The 21445-nt window shown below is 41.3% G+C and overlaps 2 protein-coding genes and 1 long non-coding RNA gene across 6 annotated transcripts in view; 2 read left to right on the plus strand and 1 right to left on the minus strand.

Annotated features, from left to right (window-relative positions):
- Positions 1–7190, plus strand: part of iffo2b (intermediate filament family orphan 2b) — a 29670-nt gene extending 22480 nt beyond the window's left edge. Inside the window, exons 4-8 of one of the 3 annotated variants that reach the window (XM_086040364.1) lie at positions 155–325; positions 977–1119; positions 2139–2352; positions 2430–2528; positions 3677–7190. In XM_086040364.1, the coding sequence (XP_085896490.1) occupies positions 155–325; positions 977–1119; positions 2139–2352; positions 2430–2528; positions 3677–3910 (861 nt within the window). In that variant the 3' untranslated portion in view covers positions 3911–7190. The remainder of the gene's footprint in view (positions 1–154; positions 326–976; positions 1120–2138; positions 2353–2429; positions 2529–3676) is intronic. The other 2 variants (XM_086040368.1, XM_086040365.1) reach the window with 2 other exon arrangements.
- Positions 7191–7276: 86 nt separating this feature from the next.
- LOC147141934 (uncharacterized) lies at positions 7277–20037 on the minus strand. 2 transcript variants are annotated; one of them, XM_086041368.1, is made up of 9 exons: positions 19946–20037; positions 16100–16329; positions 15249–15382; positions 14936–15153; positions 12949–13068; positions 10743–11397; positions 9660–9796; positions 8906–9187; positions 7277–8180 (listed from the first exon to the last, which is right to left on the minus strand). In XM_086041368.1, the coding sequence occupies exons 1-9, from the start codon at positions 19946–19948 to the stop codon at positions 7959–7961; spliced, it is 2001 nt and encodes a 666-aa protein (XP_085897494.1). In that variant the 5' UTR covers positions 19949–20037; the 3' UTR covers positions 7277–7958. The 2 variants fall into 2 exon arrangements, with proteins under 2 accessions (XP_085897494.1, XP_085897495.1); XM_086041369.1 differs by lacking the exon at positions 19946–20037 and having other exon boundaries at positions 16100–16353.
- LOC147141935 (uncharacterized) lies at positions 14951–18844 on the plus strand. Its single transcript, XR_015088192.1, has 2 exons — positions 14951–15031; positions 16140–18844. It is a non-coding gene; the product is annotated as an uncharacterized LOC147141935 (long non-coding RNA).
- Positions 20038–21445: the final 1408 nt, after the last annotated feature.

A 21445-nucleotide genomic window follows, 5' to 3' on the forward strand; every position in this document is an offset into this window, starting at 1 on the left:
CATTTGTAAATGTACCCATTTGATCTTAAAACCAGTGTATATTAGAAACAATCAAATGTAGCTTATGTAGTGAACAAAGTACCACAACTACCTCAAGTGTTAAATCATCCCACATGAAATGGCGTTCACACTCAGTGTTTCCCTCTCCATGCAGCAAATGTCCGACCTGGACTCCAAGATTCAGGAGAAAGCGCGGCATGTGGACATGGACATCTGCAGACGCATCGACATCACGGCCAAACTGTGCGACGTGGCGCAGCAACGCAACTCAGAGGACATGTCCAAGATGTTCAGCGCTAGCTCGGCAAGGTCGCTTCCAGAGAGGGTGGGTATCCCGTAAACAGTAGCTCGATTGAAAACGGAACGATTCTCAAAAAACAACAACAAAACACCAAATTGAAAGAATTTTTGGTCTCCCTCAATCTCACGTCAAGTCGTTTTACTAGCACACCATTTTTTTCAAGAAAAACAAACCTGAGTTCTAGACACAAGAACAGCGGAACTGTACAATACTCAAGTTGCAACTTGCTACGTTTGCACACAAAAAGTTACCATTTCATCTAGTGGGAAATACAGTAGCACCTAACTGCAGCGCAAGATCTAAAATTCCCATCATTCCTGTTGCTCTGTTAGCTAATCAACTGCTAGCATGTTAGCATTTCATCCATTCTTATTAGAAAAGGCACCTAATTACAGGGCATGATGTACAATTCGCATCGATCTGTCGAGGTCAGAAGTCACAAAGTAGCACCACATAAATAGCCCGCCGGCCTGTTCATAAAAGCTCACGAGTGATGGGACATCCTCAGGAAGGTTGTAGAAGTGAATATTAGAATATATAAATACTAGCCTTGCAGAGGTTTATAGAAATAGTGTTGCATATTGATATGATACGTTTAATTAAAGAAAACCCTCAGTTACCCCAACGGGGATGTATGTAGTGATGTTTATTCATGTAGTATGTGTGTGTATTTAGCAGAGTGCCTCGGTGGGCTGCAAAAGGAAAGAGCGTAAGGCGGTGTCGGCCGAGGACGTGTCCGAGATGGACGCGGAGCCCAGCCCTCTGGAGGAGGACACGCTCAACATCACGGACGAGATGAAGCGCATGCTAAACCAGTTGTAAGCCTGACTTTCACACGCCCGCACCCACCACAGTCATGTGATCAACTCTGCACCAAGACAATACAGTGATACAGTAGTGGTGTTGTGACCCACAGCTGATGGATTGGTTGACTATAGTCTCTCAACTCTCTCTAGTGTTCCTTTTGAGTATTTCACCCTCACTTGTCAAACTGTTTCTTCCGTCATTGTTTATCCTAAGGGAAAATCTCATGACTCAAATATTAAAGCCACATTAAAATACAGTTACTTAATAACTGTAATAACTAACAGGGATGGGCATTTGATTAACTTTCTTATTTCTTTTACCACTTATCCTGTTCAGGGTTCTAAACCAGCTGACATCCCACACAGTAGCAATTGAATTCAGTTCAGGCGGGTAAATTGTTATATATTTAGTTAGTAATTTTGGGGAAATTAACAAGAAAACTATTATATTTAAATGGATTGGAGAATCACTCTATGGGTGTTCTGAACTCCTATTTCAGGGCTATATTAAACCAAATGTTATCCAGGTTTGACTGCGTGTGTGCTTTAGCTGACATCATTCTACTTCTGTAGACAGCTAGCACGTTCATTGAAGACTAAATTGTCCGTCGGTGTACATTTAAATGCCCTGCGACTGTATTAGAGGACTGCACTGTGAAGTTAGCACGCTTTTCTCACAGCTTTCTCCCACATCTCAAAAACATTCACGTTAAGTTCATTGAAGACTAATTTGTCCTTTGTTTTACAGTATGTGCCCTGTGATTGGCTAGCCCGCCTTGTCATGTGATCCACTTCCTTTCTTTTCTTTTTTTTTTTTTTTTTTTTTTTTGATTGAAGACTTTTGCGGGTGAATCAATGCTAAAAATAGACCAGGGCTCTCAGTACTGACTCGTCGTTTTTAACACTGCCTTAACTAATCATTAACATTTCTCTGTTTCTTCTTTGCATGTCATCTTTGCTTCATCATGCATTACTAGTTCTCGCTCTCCTCCCCCCTTCTCTCTCTCTCTCTCTCGCTTCATCTTATGCAGACACTGTTCAGATAACTCCTCTGTTGCCAGGCGCGAGGCGTTCGACCTGGACGACGACTGCGACAGTCTGACATGGGAGGAGAACGAGGAGACGCTGCTGCTGTGGGAGGACTTTGCCAACTACAACGTGCCATGCAGCATCATGACCACGCCGGCGGTACCGCCCTGTGCCAATGCGCTCCCGACTGATGGGGGCGGCGAGGGCACGGAACCAGTGAGTCCCTCCCCACTCTGTGGAAAGACAGACCGTAGATGATTGATCAGCCTAACCTCCGTGCTGTTCTTTCCAAGGAGTCCCACGACAGAAGTCTCGGCAGCCTGATTGATGAAACGGAGTCGCTTTTCAAGAATAGAGAGAAGGAGTACCAGAAGACCATCGGGCAGATCGAGGTACAGTGAACCCTTGCATATTTGTGTCGCTACTCGCAAATTTAGCTAAGGTATTCATGTTTTTGTGCTCGTTTTGGAACGCTCTAGGATGCCAATGTCCCCGGTAATAGCAAAGTTGTACTTGCTATCAAGGAAGTAGGTTGAAGTCTTACATCTCAACATAGAGTCTAACATCTTTAAATGTCTGGGGAAGAGTCAAGTTACACCTGAGTTATTAATGGAATTTAGAGAGTGTTCGCCACATGTGCATGTACGCATTTTTCCAAATCAAAGTCACTAAGTATTTTAGTAGTCCATTAATTGATGAACCGTATATAATTTAAAAAAAATGTCATCCCTTTGCGCAAAAAGAGGACATTTTAAGTTGAAATTTATTTTGATTCAGTTACTGGTTTGGTATGTGACGTCAGAAAATTTGGAAAATGTTGATCATTGTTTTACAAAGTAAGAGCAGATATTTGCAAATGTCTAAATGTAATTGACGCCGATTTAAAAAATGTCTACTTTTTTGTCTAGCACATTAGGTTTTTGAGATGTTTTATTTTTTTGTTTTTAAGTTTGACCTATAAAAATATGGTGCGATACGGATATTACCATGTGTTGATTTTTATACCTGTGATGTTTCAGAAAAGAACGCCACCTGAAGCTGAACCTAACCCTTAATTCATAAATATGAAAATCTGATGTGAGAGTAGATTCGGAATCAACACAAAAAATCAAAGTAACATGACAATATTTACTGCCAAAAGGCTTAAATTCTAAGGATTTGCACAATTTCAAATGAAAAGTCTCAAAATGATTACAAATGATCAAAATAATGATTAATTTGATAAGGAATCAGATGTTGATTAATCAATTAAGTGTTGCACCTCTAAATGATATTCATTTTTGGTGGATTCACGTGGTATATTTAAATTTGAAACTTTTAATTATTAATATAGGCAATTACTGTTCTAGCTTCAAAAAAAAGGTTAATCTATAGGCAGTTGGCCTAGAGAAGCTACAACATGGCAGCAAAGCACTACATGAGGCTCCTCAACTCACTTCAACCAAGTATTAAGTATGGTTACTGTATTTTATATTAGAAACACCCAATACTTCTATTAATTAACAAGATGCTTCCTTCTTTCTTTCTTTGATGGGCTCAGATGGAGCTGGCCACGGCCAAGAGTGACATGAACCGCCACCTGCACGAGTATATGGAGATGTGCAGCATGAAGCGAGGCCTGGACGTACAGATGGAGACTTGCCGGCGCATGATCAAAGGCGGCCGGAGCTCGCCGTCATTTAGTTCCGCGGCCAGCAGCGACTCAGGGAACACCGACGACATCCAGGACGAGATCTCAGACAAGGACGTCGATGCCGAAGTCCCCGTCAGTTGATGACCGCTCGGGGACGTGGTGTTGTGTGACAATAACAAAAAAAAAAAAAAACAAAGAAAAAAAATGCTCACTGAGGTCGGCTCAGAATTTTGGTGCTTTGTAACCATTTTGTTTAGTCGGTGGTGAGGGTTGTCAGAGAAAGGGGTGCTCTTTTCCTCTCTGGATATTTACTCGGGTTCTAGGTCATTTTGGAAGTCTGCGCCGATCATGTAACTGCCACTGGGAGGTTGCTGTTTTGTTAGTTTGTCAATTTAGCAGGATTACGCCAAAACACAACCGATATCCGTCACTCTTTTGGAAAATCCAAAAAGGTTGTGCCATGTCATGCCGTCCATAATAATACCGGCATCATTTTGCACTGTATAACAAAAGCAAATATAACTAAATAATGGAAAACTACTCACCCTTGGTAGAGGCCTGACAGTGACATAAGGGAAATGGAAAACGAAAGTGTTAATGTCTCACAGTTAAAAAGAAGTCCTTGGCTCGAATCTTAGCTCAGGTCCTCCAGTGTATAGTTTACATGTTTTCTCCATGCTGGCATTTGTTTTCTCTAGGTATCAATCACATTAGATCAATTTTAAAAAATCGGAATTGTCCATAAGTGTGACTATGAATGTAAATGGTTGGGATAGGCTCCAGATCATCTGCAACCCTAATGACAGAAAGTTCATAGATGAAAAGGATGAATTTATAACTGCAGTAAAAAAATAAAATAAAATAAAAAGGGGGCAAAAGTACTCACCCTTTGAAAATTTCGAACTGACACAATTAAAAAAAGGAACAGGTGGGTGTCAGCCTGTCAATTAGTGGCATTTTTGTAGGTACTGCCGCAATTAGAAAGTGTCATGTTTTTGTGGAGTGAATCCTTAAAACGCTCAAGTTAGCTGAACTCACGGGATTTGCCACCATCATGTCGCAATTGTACAACTTTTGGGGCGTTCAACTTTTTATAGGTAACAGTTTCTCCAGTGCTAACAGCGCTAGTTTAGCGTCACTTAGCAACTGCCACCATTTTGTACTGAAAAAAGGAGAGCCATGTCTAAAATATGAAAGTTGTTTGCAGGGTGAAAACGTCATGACAGGGTTGTTAAAAAAAAGATCTATCAAGTTAGCAGAGATGGGTTATGTTACTGAGTCACTGTTTTGATGACTTAACAAAAAGTAAAAAGACTTGAGAATCGATTTTGGACTTGGCCTGAGACAGGACGGATTGGTATACAAACATGTTAAATAAATTGTCCAACAAGATGATCAATAACATATCTTCCGCTGTTAGACATTACAGTCTATTTGCATCGATGGGCCAAAAAGATCCAGCAGATGCCGCTGCTGAGACATTTAGGATTGTTGTATTGTGGAGATACATTTTGATTGTAGTTGCCAGAATATTTTGATGTTGTAACGAGGGAAAAGAGCACAGCCTTCGTTTTTTTTTTTTTTTTTTAATGCGTCAGTGCCCTACAGAAGTTCTATGCAACGGAGCTGGCCTTGCATATAGACGAGCTTCTTTCTTTCTCTCTTAAAACCAATATGATTAGCCTTCTAACCAAAGCAGGTGTTTTTTCTACAGCGCATAATGCTTTTCTTCAGGTTTGTCCGTGTGTCTTTCAGTAGCAGTTAAAACATTTAGCATTTTTCCTTATTCAAGAGTATCTGCCTTATATCCACAAGCAAACAGGAAGCATTGTTTGCATCCTGATGTAAAAAGCCCGACTCCAGCCTTGTGCCGCACACTGATACAAAGAAACCCCCATGACATAAATCCAGAATATGATTGAAGCCAAACAAAGCCCTTAAACCTCTAAAGCAAAAACCAAAGGACATATTTCGAGGTCCCGTCCAAAATCGCCTTCATGGTGATTCTTCTAAAGTTGCTTTTGTGTGTGTGTTTTAATGCATTGCAGCATCAGTTTGTGTGTACCGGTACAGTACATTGCATACCCCAGAGGCCTTTTAGCTAAAACAGTGGACCCTCCAAAGTGGAACAAAATAATGTGTTACTTGTCGTATGTTGACCTCCTCGTTCTCTCAACGCCTCATATTTTTGGAGTCTGGTTTGACTTTTGAGGCATTTAATTGAATTCCAAACAGTACAGACTTTGTGGTGTTCCACTTTGGACTGTCCACTATACATTGCAACACTTTTGTTGCGCTAATGTCGCTAGTTTAGCGCCGAGATACGACGCATGGGAGCAGATGTGATGTTTCCCTGGCTTGTTTGTATTCTAATGTATGAACTGAAATATCTTCCTACTAAGCAGAATGTTAACAGAATACTTTTTTTTGTGCAGCATGTTTGTATTGGGAGAAAGGAGTATTTCTTTGTAGCATATTTTAGAAACATATGCTGTTTTAATCAAAACGGCATTGATGCTTATCACATATTTGCATTTTTTTTTTATTGTATTCATTTACAGTGGGTACAGAAAGTATTCAGACCCCTTGAAATTTTTCACATTCTGTCATTGCAGCCATTTGCCAAAATCAAAAATGTTTATTTTATTTCTCATTAATGTACACCCAGCACCCCATCTTGACAGAAAAAAACAGAAATGTAGAATTTTTTGCAAATTTATGAAAAATAAAATGAACTTTTTTGATTTTGGCTAACGGCTGCAATGACACAAAGTGAAAATTTTCAAGGCATCTGGATACTTTCAGTACCCACTGTACTTTTGTACATGTACTTTTGTACGTGAATCATCTATGGAGATTACCATGGATTATATGAGACGAGAGTGAGCATCACTCGCAGTATATTCACTGTACATCATATACCGGTATGTATTTTATGTTGATGTGTAACATGTACGAGTACATGTTATACACCTGAGCATTTTATTTTATTTTTACGTTTAATTATAAACCAGTCTGCTTTGTTACAAGGCTGATGATTTATGGCGTTTCGCTGTGTAAATGTGTCGCTGTTTAATTGTTCAAAAGCAGGGATGCGTGCTTGCTTAACAACGTGCAAGGATGTGAATATTTCATACTAAGAGTTTTTATACTACTTTTTTAAAATGGTTGTTGGTGTGTGCCCATCAGCTTGTTTTTATTAGTATCTCCTTTTAATGACCTCTGATGCAGGAGGTGGTAAAAGTTGCGTTCATGGCCTTGTGAGGGAACATTTCAGTGTTTGTGTAACTTAGTTTCCATCCGTTTGTTCATTTTTTTTCTTCTTCATTAAAGTAAGTATTAACATATTCACGTGGGTCTGGGGCAAAAATAATGAATGTACTCAATGTCGGGTAAGCTGAATAAACAGTGAGGGGTAAAATTCTTTGACTCTTGTCTTATTGTATGAATACTGAAAGATGCATCAGAACGGCGTTCTCATTGGAAATATTGAATTACTTATAAACCTTTAACTGTACAGTTGATGTTTTAATGAACATATTCACAAGTGTCATACAACAACAGAGAAGTAACTGCTGTTACAATATACAATAAAAGTAATATAAAACTACTCAGACTAGTGATGGGAAAAATGCAGCTTCCAATTTGCTTCATGAACCAGTTGTTGTATTTTTTGACTTCTCGAGATGACACTATCTGTTCAAAATTGGGATGAAATTACACGGACTTCCCATTTCTTAAACCCCTTTATTTAAACCAACACTGCCATCGTGAGGAGTCAAAAACATACAAGTGCTTGATGAAGCAAATTTGCAGCTTCATTTTTCCCATCACGAACTCTGCCTTTGAAGACATGGAGAGGGAACGGAATTTTTTTTTTTTTTTTTTGCAGAGTAAATGGTCACCTAGTGGCGCTTGTGGTGAGTGCACACCCCCAGGTTTAAATGAGTAAAAATCATTATCCCACCATGTTAAACAGACAAAAATAGTATTAAGTTATGGTTTAATGAAGAGTATTTAATGATTTATTATACAGCTTAATTAAAACCAATTTAAAAATGTCAACAATTCAGGGTAAAACATCCAACTAGATTAGAGCATTAAATTGATCTAAAAGCATCTACCTACCTATCATGAACGCAAAAAAAAAAAAAATAATAATAATAATAATACAGGCGGACAGTCATTTTCACCGCTCTACCTTAAGGAACACCATTCGCTTTGCTACGGCCACTTCGCCGTATTTCCTCTGTAGCCGCTGGAGGGCGGCGTGGTCGGCCGACAGCAGGAAGCTGTCGTCTTGGCGGGTCCAAAGCGGCGCGCAGAAGGACATAGGATCCAAAAGCAGGTGCGAGGCGGTGGCGAAGTCGCCACTGGTCTTCAGCAAGGCTTTTATCACGGACTCCAAGTCCTAGCAGGTACATTATCAAGTTATCAGCAACGAATCAAATTAAGAAACTTTTCAATTAGTTGTTTCAAAATCATCTAACAAAACATACATTCATAAAGATTGCATTAAGATACAAACAATCAAAATTATATTGCATAACAGAAGGGGGAGTTCAGGAAATATTTTTACATAGACATTGTATACGCTGTAAAGAACCGAAAATACTTTTTAGTATTAGGAGGTTGTGTTTGCTGAAATCAAAAGCTACTTCAATCAAACACATCTAACACCTCAAGTTACATTTTAACATAGGACCTTCTTTGATAGCACCTTTGCAAGTCTTGTATCCATTGAACTTTGGAGTTTTTGCAGATTCTCTGCTTCAATTTATTTGCAGGATATCAGAATAGCCCCCCAAAGCTCCTGTTTGGGAATGAACTGCCTCCCATTCTCATCTTTTGCTACTGCCACCAACCGTCATAGACTTTTTGCTTAAGGGCGCTTCAAAGGTTCTCTGTGGGGCTGATTGTCAGGGGAGGGTGGGGGCCACAAATACCAACTTTCTCTCCTTGATGCAGAGGAATTTCTTGTGCCGTTGGTGCATTGTCATGCAAAGACTATTTATAAAAATCTGAGAAAAATTATTTCGATAACAATTTGGAACTTGTGTAGTGGCCATGACCTTACGGCCAACAGGTGGATGCACTATCTGAAACAAGTAATCATTTTTAATTGATGCAGCGCACCTGGTTTGTCTGCTTGACCAGTTCTCTGATACGCCGCTTATCCTCTTCAAGCTGGTCTTGCTCTGGAGGGACGCCGTCTTTTTCATGGGACTCGCCATCAAGTTGAGCTTTGGATGCCCCCCCGAGAGCGCTGCTTGGTCCCGGAGACAGGCAGCTCTCTGGCGGGGTCTCCCATTCGCTGGGTGCTCGTTCAGGATTGGCCCGGTCTGGAGAAATGGCCACGGAGGCCAATGGTTCCTCCAGTGGAGTTTCGGATACCGTTTGGAAAACATCCTCAGCGGACTGAGGGATGGAGAGAGGACTTGTGATTTTTCTTGGCGCTGGTGGACCATCGCAGTGTTGCTGAGCCCGGGTCACATTGAAGGCAAATCGTTGTTCCTTTTACAGGTATATTTAGTGGACTGAACACATTTTCTGAGAATTAACAAGGACAACCACAACAAGACAAGCAACAACTTGTCTAATGTAAACAGACAAAAGGTGAATCTTGGGCTAAACTGTTCTTAACTTGATTATGAAAGTGCCGTCTGATATTCCCTGAAGGTCACTAAAGTACATATTTTTATGTTTCTTTGCATTGGCCATATTTACTGGGAATTAAAGACTTGACAGCACACCAAGTCAACATTTGTAAACAACTTGTCTAATGTTAACAAAGTAAAGCCAATCTTTGGCTCAACTATACTGAACTTGTCGGTTAGCATTATCCAAGTGCCATTTAACCTCCTAAAAGGTGTATAAAGTATCTATCTACCTCACTGCCACTGTCACTGGATTTGGAAGTGGAGCTGGAGCTGCTCAAAAACTCCTTTGTGGCCCTCTCAATTATTCCCATCTTCCTCCTCTTCCTCTTCCTCTTCCTCTTCTCTGCCTGCCGTGGCTCAGACTCACCTGGGGAAAAAAAGGAAAAAAAGAAAAGGAAGGAAATCACTTTTAGTCCCGTTTAAAGTGTTGCTATGTATTCCTCAAAAAAGTTGGGGATATTCGGCTTTCTGGTGAAATGTCAGGATGAACCTAAAATCCACTACAACCTTTACAGCAGGAAAACTTAATTCGGCCTTTTCAAAATTTGTGAATGCGCATGTCCAAACGTTCTATGTTTTGGTACATTTTGCAGGACTTGCTGTTCTCTTTTGACAATTAACCATTGTTAATGTTACATTTCTCTTCCTGTAATGCTTTTGATATTTTATGTAAAACACTTTGAATTGTCTTGTGCATGTGCTATACAAATAAACTTGCCTTGCCTTCAGTCAACAGCAAGTGGCAAAATGGCAGTCCAGTGCGATGGACACAAATCGGTGGGTTTTACTGCTTAAATCATATTCCGCAAATGCAATATTAATCAGAACGCCGTGTTTAGACTAGAGGGGCTGCATAGAATATATTCTTGTCAGGCAAATTTTGGGGTTGACTTCCTTTTTAGGTTGACATTTGTGGCGATGGTGATTAAATCCTAACGGTTACTTTATTATGGGCGGCAATGACGTGACGCCATCTTTAGTAGATGTCTCCATGAAATGGAGAATGAAACGCGTCGGGCAAAACATTTCTACCTCCTCACTACTCTAGCGATATGAGATGATAAGATGATAAAACGGGACCATATTTAATTCCGTAAACACGGTGCCATGTGACGTTTTAGTGCACGTCACTGGATGTCGTGGTTTGTGCGTTGGCGTGTCACCCATCGCTGCGTTTCGTGCACATTTGAAGGCGCATTTGTTTTTGTAACGTAAACGAGTTCTTGGCTCACGGGCATTCGCTAATGTCAAGGCACCACTGTCTTGTATCTTTATGTTCATCCTGAATTTTTTTTAAATTTAGTGCGTCTTACTCGGCTGGTTGACATGAGGTGGACCTGCTTGTGGTACGGCAGGAGGTTGCTTGGCATTCTCTTGTTGACTCTCTACTTCTTTTTCTGAAGCATCTTCGTCCTCTTCTGCTGCTGCTGAGCTCTCTCCTTTTGCTCTCTTAGAAGGCGGCTCCTCCCCTCTGGTCTCTTCTTGAAGAGAGGACGAGGCTGAACTGGGTCTCCTGGGGGTGGGAGGGGAGGACGGCAGTTGCCCGGCAGAAGGTGCTGATGGCGACAACGATGTTGGTGAGTGGAGCTTCCTGTTGTCCGATTCTTCCTTCTCCTCAGAATCCTCTAACTGTTTGCGCACTGAGTGGCGCCATGAGCGGCGAAGCACACACAACGGCTCCTCTTCATCATCACTTGTCGCACCATCGCTTGGACGCTCGGTTCGGGCTGGTTCTGTACTTCCGGGTGCTTTTTCAGTCTGAGGCGATGCCTTTGTTTGCGGCTGGTCCGTTTCTGGTTCGGTGCTCTCCTCAGGCCGCAAGGATTCGCTTTCGGCTTCAGCAGTCGCCGTTTGTTCGATTTCCTCGTTCGGCAGGTTGAAGTTCTTCTCCTCCTGCTGGAGAGGACTGGACGTTTGAACTTGGACATCACAAGATGGCCCTTTATCAGCTCCAAAGAGCAGGTCAACCTGTAGAAACACAAAGGACCGTATTCATGAAGATTCCAAGAAACTTCTAGGGTGTAGAATTGAGTATACATAAAAGCTATCCGTAAAGAACCCCTTAAAGGTTTTGCTTTGCTTGTAATGTTTTTGATTTTTTTAACAGTTATTTATGTTAAGGGCCACCTGGCGCAATAAACATCAATACAAGGGATAGAAATGATCATTAAAAAATAACTATGGCATGCTTGATTACACAGGGTCAATTGCACACAATTTACCCCAACTGTAGCCGGGTTTACGTGGAGCCATGTATTCCAATTAGAAAGGATCGGATCCTTTCTAATGACCGATCGGAATGGAAATGCTCCATATAAACACCTCAAATGGAATAAAAAATTTTTAAAAAAATCCAAATTCAAATGGAATTTCATTCGGATTCACAGGGGTTGTATATTCCTTTTGCCAATCCCAACGAGCGTCATGTAAACAGTTCAATCGGAACGGTCAGTCTGCGTCCAGTCTGCGCATGCTTTGTCTTGACGTAAATGCGTAGTGACGTTGTTGGATACATCTTACCAGAGCTCGTCTGTGACGTGAGAACTTGTTTCAAAGTATTGGCAACTTGTTTTTAATCAAGATGCTGCTTTAATTAAAGTGTTAAAACAATCATGACTACCGTGCTAAATAGATGAATGAACTCCATCTTGATAGATCACGTGATGTTTACATCAACCTCCACGTCACACAGCTGATCTGATTAACAGGGTGAAGTGAGTAAACGGCCGATCATATCACGTGTAAACGGGTGACCAAAGGTCTTCATTCGGAATGATTTCAATCCGAATGACAAAAAAGTATCCACATAAACCTGGCTAATTAATGCTCCTCTAGACAGTTATTCATGATGATTACCATGTGTAACAATTGAAATTAACACACAAACTGGACAAAATCCACAAAATAAAAAATTTTTTAAAATGAAGTTACACTTTTAACACACAGGCATATATACATGCAATGTACTTGCGTATAAATAATGCAACTGCTCCTCTTCCGGGTATTCATGATAACAGCACACACTCGGAATACACGGAACAACAACAAACTAACCCACAAAATCAGCAAAATTGAGACAATCTTGCGTCATATAATGAAGTGACGGCACACCAAATCCGCTACGATTCAAATAACCTCATGAAAGCACAGGACATGATGAGGAAGAAAAGGCAAAAAGAAGAGATTATCACAGAAATTACTGATATGGAGTCTTCCCTAATATTAAAGATAAATTCAAACCAAGCAGACTCAGGGGACACAGGGTACCCAGGTCACGGACGGAGGATGGACTGGTAAAAAAAGGGTCAACTGCCCAGCTCTGATTACTATTATTATTATTGTCAACGTGTGTACAGTGTCGGGCTCGTTTGACCTCAAAATCCACAAAGAATACAGCCCAGCTACACCACCGGGAGTAACTACAGCTAAATATAAGTTCCCACAGTTGCTTCACCTTGCCTAAACAGCATTGTTTTAGCCTGTTTATTTTAAAGCCACACCAACATGTGCCGGTCATACCTGTGTTAAATCATCAGCAGAGTTAGTCCGTGGAGGGTCTTTTGGCTTGGAGTCAGTCTGAGGAACAGCAGCATCGTCTTCAAAGGTCGGACTGTCTGTCACTTCAGCTTTCTTGTTGTCCTGCACCCAGATACATACCATATTGCAGGGCTATTATTCAACTACATCACGAAAAGGGCCACAGTTTAAAAAATGTACAGGCCCAAGGGCCGGACATATGCTACGACATTATCACAAATTGACACAAGTGGACATATTTTGAATGTTTTTAATTGAAAGGATTTTCACTGATGATATAGCCCAGCCAAAGACATTGAACCCTAGGTGCTTCAATTCAAACAAAGCAGTTTTAGTTATACAGCATCTGCACTTAAAATAGGCACAAAAATTGCACTTCGTGGCCTGGACAATGGCAGAGTAATTTGGCTCATATAACGTGAGGGCACCCCCCAGTGATTTAAATGCTCATTTGTCAAAGAAGTACACGAGTACTTGTTTCAATGGCATTCATGTAAGAGAAGCAAAACTCACAGGTGTAGGTAGAACTAACATTGTTAGCACAAAAATGGCTATTTTTTGTGTGTGTGTGTGTTTGGCATTTCCCTTATCTACACACTTAGCCCAGAAGTTTGTTAAGTCTTCATTTTCAAATGCGTGATTGATATCAAATGATACTACATGTATATTAACTCTAGTTGCAGGGATGCTTCATCAATACCCAGAGATGAGAGGTCTTGGGCATTCATGGAAATATCTATTGCACATGCGAATGCATCTTTATCATATGGAGCAACTTCCTCCGAGGTATGTTAAAATCATGTAATCTGGTTCAAAAGTTGTCTTTCAGTTTGTGCATAAAAAAAATCTGACATTTCTTGAGTGTCAGTGAGTGACACTGTGTGATGACTTGATAAAGTCTTGAAGAGGGGGAGTGACGCACTGTTGTTGTATCGGGTGAAAAATGATTTAGTTTCTTTTCAAATACAGTTAGATTTGAGTGATGTATACCACTGTGGTATTACTCCCCTTTAAACTCAGGTTAAGAACGTTTAGGTGATCAAATATTCAAAAAGCACATTTTAGACACAAATCCCTCTTCCGGTATCACAGAACTGCTTTTTATTGTCGCATTTCCTCACGTAATTCGTATTTTCTTGAGAGTATACCCCTTGCCAAGATATCTCACATCAATGTTACGTCACGATGCCCAGAGGACATATCAACACGTACTTTAGGAAACGGTCTGTGTTTTAGACTGTTAGACAATCAGATAAAATTTATGAGGATATCACAGTCCTTGCTAATTTAATTTTCAACTCACCATAAAGTCGGTCGCTACCGGGAAGCGAAGCTTTTGTTGTCTTCCGTTGTGTGGAGCAGGGCCGAGTGAAGACATTCTTGTAAACATTTTAGTTTCCGCGTACGTGCTTTTGAACCGACGAGATTGAAGTCATTCAAATGTTTTTGTTTCGTGCGAAAGTGCCTCTGCAGGCTGCATTCCTTCGAGACCCCATGGACCTCGCCACAAAGCAAACACATGCTTCTCCTCGGCGGTTCTTGTTAACGCGGATTTGACAGTCCATTCGCTGTTTAAAATGCTATTTTCTCTGTCCACTTTACTTTTCTTCGACCGTGCCATGTTTGTTTGAAAACTATCCCTCTGCAGAAGACGGCGTAAAAGACATACGCTACTTTGTCAGCCGTATGTTTCGCTGTTGCTCTCTGTCGTTGCGGAGGACTCACTGCACGAACCGGCGCTTCTCCAATTAGATTGAATACATTTACATTTGGGTGATACTTAGCGGGACAGATAAAGAGCTTTCCGGGCAGATAGTTGAATAGACCTGCCATATTTGACTATCTTATATAAATATAGATATATCGTATGTCTTACTGACATGCATTCCAGCCTCCAGGGCCCAGCCTGAGTGTAGTGCGTTGGCGCACTCTATTGGTAAGAGAGAAGAGGACAACGTGTTGAAATAACCTGCGCGTCTTGCACGGCTGCTTCCGCCTCCTCGACGTCGTCGGCGTGTTTGTGAGCCAGGTGATCTTTGTAACGGGCTTTCATTGACTGCCAACTGTGAGTGGTCACGCGCTCCATTTCCATCCGCTGCCACAGACGATTGCCCTTAACTTCCGACTTTTGATGGCGAACGTAATTTAAAATAGCAGCGTCTTCGCCGGGGCTGTATGCCTGCCTGCCTGATGGGAAACAAATGGAGTTGGTTGCGGGATGCGCCATGTTGTGTCGCTCAGGCCTTCGCGAAATAGAATTTGGGGGGCACCCCCGGGATTACCGGGAGACTTCCCGTTGCCCTCGTTAAATCTTGGAGAACGCCTAGTGACCGTTTCGGCTTTTATTCTGTAGTCGTCGAGGTTCAGCTGCTCGTCTTTCTCCACACAGTCGTGGATGTACAGGGTAGACACGTACCTAAATGGAAACACACCCACACACACCAAAAGAAAAACAATAAAATTAACCTCAGAAAAACACCCTCGGGTTACAGTCCCTACATACAACGTTAGGAACGACTAAATATAAACTAGTTTGTGCACCAGAGTAAGCATGTAAAGCACGCTCAGTCAGTTCAAATGTGTACTAAAAATTATAGCCTTACAACTGCAATAATTTGTTGGTGGCATATTGCAGGCAGGGGTGTGCTCTTGACCCCCAGCCCTATGCAAGACCACGGATCCCCCCCACTCACCCCTAAAACAAAAAAAAAAAACAGGTCAATGGATAAAGGGAAATACATCTTTTATTAAATAATTGACAAAAACAATGCCTTATGATAATATCAAGCCTTGTAGTATGTGGGGGCCCCATTAGAGAGATTTCTGAGTCCCAACCTGTCATTGTAGAGGCGCCTAACGTGGTGATGGGTATGTGCTGAAATCCCCTTTCACACAACGCAAGTTATAAAATGACGTCAGACTCATCTCAATTGTTTATTTTTACTTTGGCTTTTGAAAAGATTATTTTTGTTTTCAATTGAGTATTATAGATTACTGGTCACATTATGGTGGAAAACATCCATCCGCCCATTATCTGAACCGCTTTCTTGGGTCTCATTTTTGTGCTATACATCACAAAAACCTGTCATTTGAACAGGGGTGTGCAGACTTTTTACATTTACTGTACACTTACCGGTGAGCTGTGCTCTCACTAACACAGCCTTTTTCCTCAGGGTCAATCAGCAAAATGGATCCAGGCTTCTGGACATTGCACATGGTGCCTCCCCCGGCTGCGATGAGAGGCTGGAGCTCTTTCTTGATGGCACCCGGTCGCAAATAGAAAGACATGGGTTCTCCTTCCACAGTCATGAAGAGAACCGGCGAGATGTTGCACTGGCTGACGTCCTGCCCTTTCGACGCCATCTTCGGAAACACGAACAGCCAAAGGAAGAAGCTCAGATGGTATTATGCTGTAGACCAGTGATTGCCAACCACGTTTACTTAGCTGTGACAAAAAAATCTTCTCCATGCCAGCGACACAGTGACTGTCAGAAGAACAATTAAATGCTTATCCACCAACCAGTGTATCCATTGGTTGCCACTCAAAAAGCAGAATAAGTCATAGCACGCTTAAAGTGAGACAGTGGTGATAGCGATGGATACATATTTGAAAAGAACTAAATCCCAATTGGGTCCTGAAGAAATTTCTGACCCAGGTGAAGGTCCTAGTATGAGGCGTGGCCAGAAGAAAGCAAAAAAAGTGTGCTCAAGACGATACAACGAAAGTTATCTTTCCTTTGGATTCATTTTTACGGGCGACCCAACCGAGCTGACTCCGTTATGTTTGGTGTGTGGGGAAAAGCTGTCTAACAGTGCCATGGTTCCAAGCAAACTGAAGCGTCATCTCCAAACCAAACACCCGTCACTTCAAAACAAAGACCGAGAATATTTTGCTCAACTGCGTGAACAGACGGGAAAACTGGCAGCTTTATTGAGGAAAAGCACTGAGGTGAATGAGAGAGCTCTAAAAGCTAGCTACCAAGTTGCTGAACTCATCGCCAAATCTAAACAGCCATACGCGCTAGCAGAGACAATAATACTACCCGCCTGTAAAATCATTGTAAATGAGACCCTCGGCTCTGGCGCGCTTAGAGAAATCACCCAAGTCCCTCTCTCAACTGACACGATCGGCAGACGGATCGACGCCATGTCTACTGACATTGAAAAGACAGTTTTGGAAAAGCTGCGAATCAGTGAGAAATTTGCCTTGCAACTTGACGAATCGACGGATATGAGTGGATATTCGCAGCTTTTGGCAAATGTGCGCTTTGTGGATGGAGACACCATCAGAGAAAACTTCCTGTTTTGCAAGGAACTGCCAGAGAGACCAACAGGAGAGGATATTTTCCAAGTGGCATCGGGGTACCTTGAGCAAGGAGGACTTAAGTGGGAAAATTGCGTAAGCGTCTGCGCCGATGGAGCGGACGCTACGTTGGGCCGCGACGAGGGCTTTGTGAACAGAGTGAAAGAGCGACAGCCGGAAGTCGTTGTGACGCGTTGTTTACTGCACCGCGAGACACTTGTCGCCAACACATTACCGGCAGATCTAGCCCCTGTGTTGGACGACATTGTGCGCATGATCAATTTTGCGAAGACCAAACCTCTAAAAAGTTGGATGTTTGAATCATTGTGTGAGGAAATGGGAGCGGACCATGAGGTTTTGTTGCTCAACACAGAGCTCCGCTGGTTGTCCCGTGGCAAAGTTTTAGCTTGTGCGTACGAGCTGAGAGAGGAACTAAAAGCCTCGCTGACAAACGAGAGGCGCGACGATGCCAAGTTGCTTTCGAGCGAGGAGTGGTGCGCGAGACTGGCGTATCTGGCTGATATATTTCAACATTTGAATGACCTGAGCACACGAATGCAAGGAGGAAATGAAAATCTGCTCACGAGTACCGATAAAATCAATGGCTTTCGTTCAAAGGTGCAGCTCTGGCGGCAGCATGTGGAACGGGGCAATCTCGATATGTTCACGCACACTCAGAAATGGCAAATTGTCAACAGCGCCGCACTGTCTACGACAATTAGTAAACATTTGCAAACTCTTGAGCAGAAGTTGGCATTCTATTTCCCCTCACTTGACACCGACACCTTAGACTGGGTTAGGAATCCATATAGCTCGACTGTAATCAGAAAGGACATGACTTTGCAGGAGCAGGAGGAAATTACGGAACTGAGGCAAAACCGGGGTTTAAAGCTTAACTTTGCAGATCTACCTTTGGACACTTTTTGGTTGACTGCTGCCAAGCAGTTCCCCATTTTGGCAAACAGAGCAATTGCAGCTCTGCTTCCATTTTCCACAACCTATCTATGCGAGTTGGGCTTTTCAAGCATGACTGCCATCAACAGTAAAAAAAGGGAGAGACACAGCACTGTTGAAGAAGATCTCCGTGTGTGTCTTTCCTCAATTCCTGCGAATATATCATCTTTGTGCTCAACAGAACGCAACCCAGATTTTACACTAAGCACGTACATTTATGAGTAAATTGAGTTGAGTTTTGAGTAGGGCTGAACAATAAATCAAACAGAAATTGACACTTTCAAATGCTGCAATTTGAAAAATTGGTTGGTCATATGCTTTCTTTTATGTATAAATGTATGTTTTATTCATTTATTTATATAGTGTTTATATGAGTTCGGTCCTTAAAAAGTGCAGCCCTCATGTTGACGTATCATTGCTTCGTGAAACATGAAAAGTTGAACTGATAAAGTCACATATTTGTCTACATTATTGTTGTAATCTAACTTATGACTCGTTTACACCACACTTGTTCGTTAGACTTGTGAGGTTGTCATTGTGAACGTTCAAAAGACTGCAAGTTAAAGTGTTTTGTAAGTTAGTTCTAATTAAAGTAGATGAATAAATTGTCTTTCATATTAATTCATGGTTCATTTGCCTTTATTTTAGTGTAAGCATAACCTGTAAGACCCAAACATTTATTTAAAATAAATCTGACATTGTTTTTTTTGTTGTTTGTTAAAACAATACATGAGAAGAGAACCTTGACAAAAATAATTGCATATTAAATTGCAATCATACAGTAAGGTGGAACTGCCAATGTGGAGTTTTTTGACTGGCAAAGTTTGTAAACACGTCTGAACTCATTGATAAAATGTAGGCTAAAACCTACATACATTATACCTATAGTATTTATTTGGTAAATTCCTGCAACTATAGTCAGTGCATCAGCAACACACAATTCAGTGAGTACAGTGAGTTAAGTATTTGTAAGCATATTTAACTGCAGTCAAGCCATCACACTTTCGTTTTACTGTAGTCAAACTATCCGCTCCTAAAATTGCGCATATATTCTTAACCTGATGGCAAATGCTTTACCGCATGTCACAACTGTTTCGGGAAACAAATCAAAAAATAAAAACTCGAACGAAGATCTAAAAAGAGAAATTATGAATAGTGTACTGTATTTTATGCAGAGTGCAGACGTTGCCTTTAATTTTTGGAAAAACTGTACAGTAATATCAGTCCAAACTTCACAGGATGATAGTGTTCTTTTCCAGGAACAAGAATCAATTGGGATTATTTATTATTATTATTGTTATATTTATATTATTTTTACAGTTATGCCATACGGGAAAGCATTTACCCGGAATACGCGCGCATTCAAAATTTTAGGAGCGGATAGTTTCACTGCGAAAATACGACTGTGTTATGGCTTGACCGCTGTCAAATTTAGGCAAGAGCACCATTGTTTGTAGATGATAGCACCATATTCTAGCCTAGCCAATGTTTCATTAGTATTCATCCTTAACTATAGTTAGTAGGAATTACAGACGTAATAACACCAATTTGGGATGACGTTTTCGACGCCAACTTTGCCCAAAAATAACTACATTTCCTCGACCAGCTACGAAGCCAATTTCACTTGGTTATCTTCTATATCTACTGTCAAGTGAATTGAAGAAACTGAACCTTGAATCTGACCGAAGTTGTATTTTTCGACCTTTTTATTTTTGAACTTACCATCCCGTCTCTCCGACCGTGTTTCCCACTCTATAAGCCTACACTTCCGGGTGTGCCGTCTGCTTCCTGTTCTTCCTGTTCTTCGTGGGATCCGCGCGTTTTATGCTGTTAAAAGCGGTATCACTGCACCCTTGTGTATGCTCTTGGATACAACATTAGTTTAGTATAATTGGACGGGAATCCTACTGTCCCAAACTTGCATTCTTACCGTAATATAAGACAATTATTTCCCAAAATAGGCTAGTTAATTGAATAAATAAATAAATAAATGAATAAATCATTACTGGGTTGATGTCCGTCTTTAAATGCCTACATGTCAATTTTGTAAGACATTAAGGCAAAGCAAGACAATTGTATTTATGTTTCGTATTTAATAAACAAAGGCTTTACTTTGTGGTCTTTTTCAGGCCGTGACGATGGGAACGAATGTGTGTGCGTGTGCGTGTGTGTGTGTGGGGGGGGGGTGCGTGTGTGCGTGTATGTGTGCGTGTACGTGCGTGTGTGTGTGTGTGCATGTGAATCTACGGCCTTGCCTTCCCTTACTGGCCTCAGAGCTTTATTATTATTGGCCTCTATTGTCTCGGTCCTTCATTCTGAATCCGAGCAGCTGAAACAATAAGACCGCCAGCGAAAAATATTATATTATTAAAAAAATAAATACATCTATTATTTATTTCAAAAAAAGATGTGTGAATTGTCTTGATCGTGTTTACTTACAGCAACCTCATTCTGTCCACATTATGTTGTTATTTGCCCCAGTCCATCAACAGAGGATATTGCAGTCCGTGTTTAGTTTGGTTCTGGGAGAGTGAATTAACTAGTCCTGTAGAGGGAGATATGACACCACTTTTCTGAACAGCAAACATGAAAACTTCCTTAAGGAGACATAAAAACAGAAAGAAAGCAGATCTCTGAGTGTGGGAAAACAAGCCAAGTTAATGTAGCGATGTAGCTCATGACCAAAGACGATTACCCCTAACACCGCCTCGACATCTTTATTTACATTATTTTCAGAAGCTAACGCCACTAACTAATCTAATCTGCACTAACACTGCAGCTCTGCTTACCTTTTGACTTTGACATGGAAGTGCTTTGCCGCTTTTCTCTAGAACTCTGCCCAGCATATCTGCCTATCCATTGGTGGGGAAATTTTGTGTCGGGGCGTGGCTAGTATATTACTTAGCTAAGCCCCACTGTTTGTAAGAGGAAGTGCAGAATCGCTCAGTATTTTTAGAACTAGGCTGATTGGTTTGGTACTTGAAGGGTAGGCACACCATCCAAAAACAAAACTACTGGTATTTGGATAAACACATTCAAAAATAAATTTTCCATAATACAGTATGTACCCTTTAACTAATAGAAAGTGGGGACCTGGTAGGCCCATCTTAACACACGAAGGAAGGATAATGCAATGTAGCGTCTGAGGTCCTGGAAGCCATGGATGATCGGAAACTATGGAGATCCATCCCAGTATGAGGACTACTGCAATCGACGTTGCAG

This window comes from Filicampus tigris, chromosome 9 (assembly GCF_054856515.1).
Source record: "Filicampus tigris isolate MCC_2025a chromosome 9, RoL_Ftig_1.0, whole genome shotgun sequence".
NCBI classification, from domain to species: Eukaryota; Metazoa; Chordata; class Actinopteri; order Syngnathiformes; family Syngnathidae; genus Filicampus; species Filicampus tigris.

Coding starts and splice junctions, on each gene's coding strand:
- LOC147141934 (XM_086041368.1), bottom strand. Junction 15,383..16,099: donor AGTGAGAGCACAGCTCACCG/GTAAGTGTACAG, acceptor GTTTCCATTTAG/GTACGTGTCTACCCTGTACA. Junction 9,797..10,742: donor ACCTCATGTCAACCAGCCGA/GTAAGACGCACT, acceptor TTTTTTCCCCAG/GTGAGTCTGAGCCACGGCAG.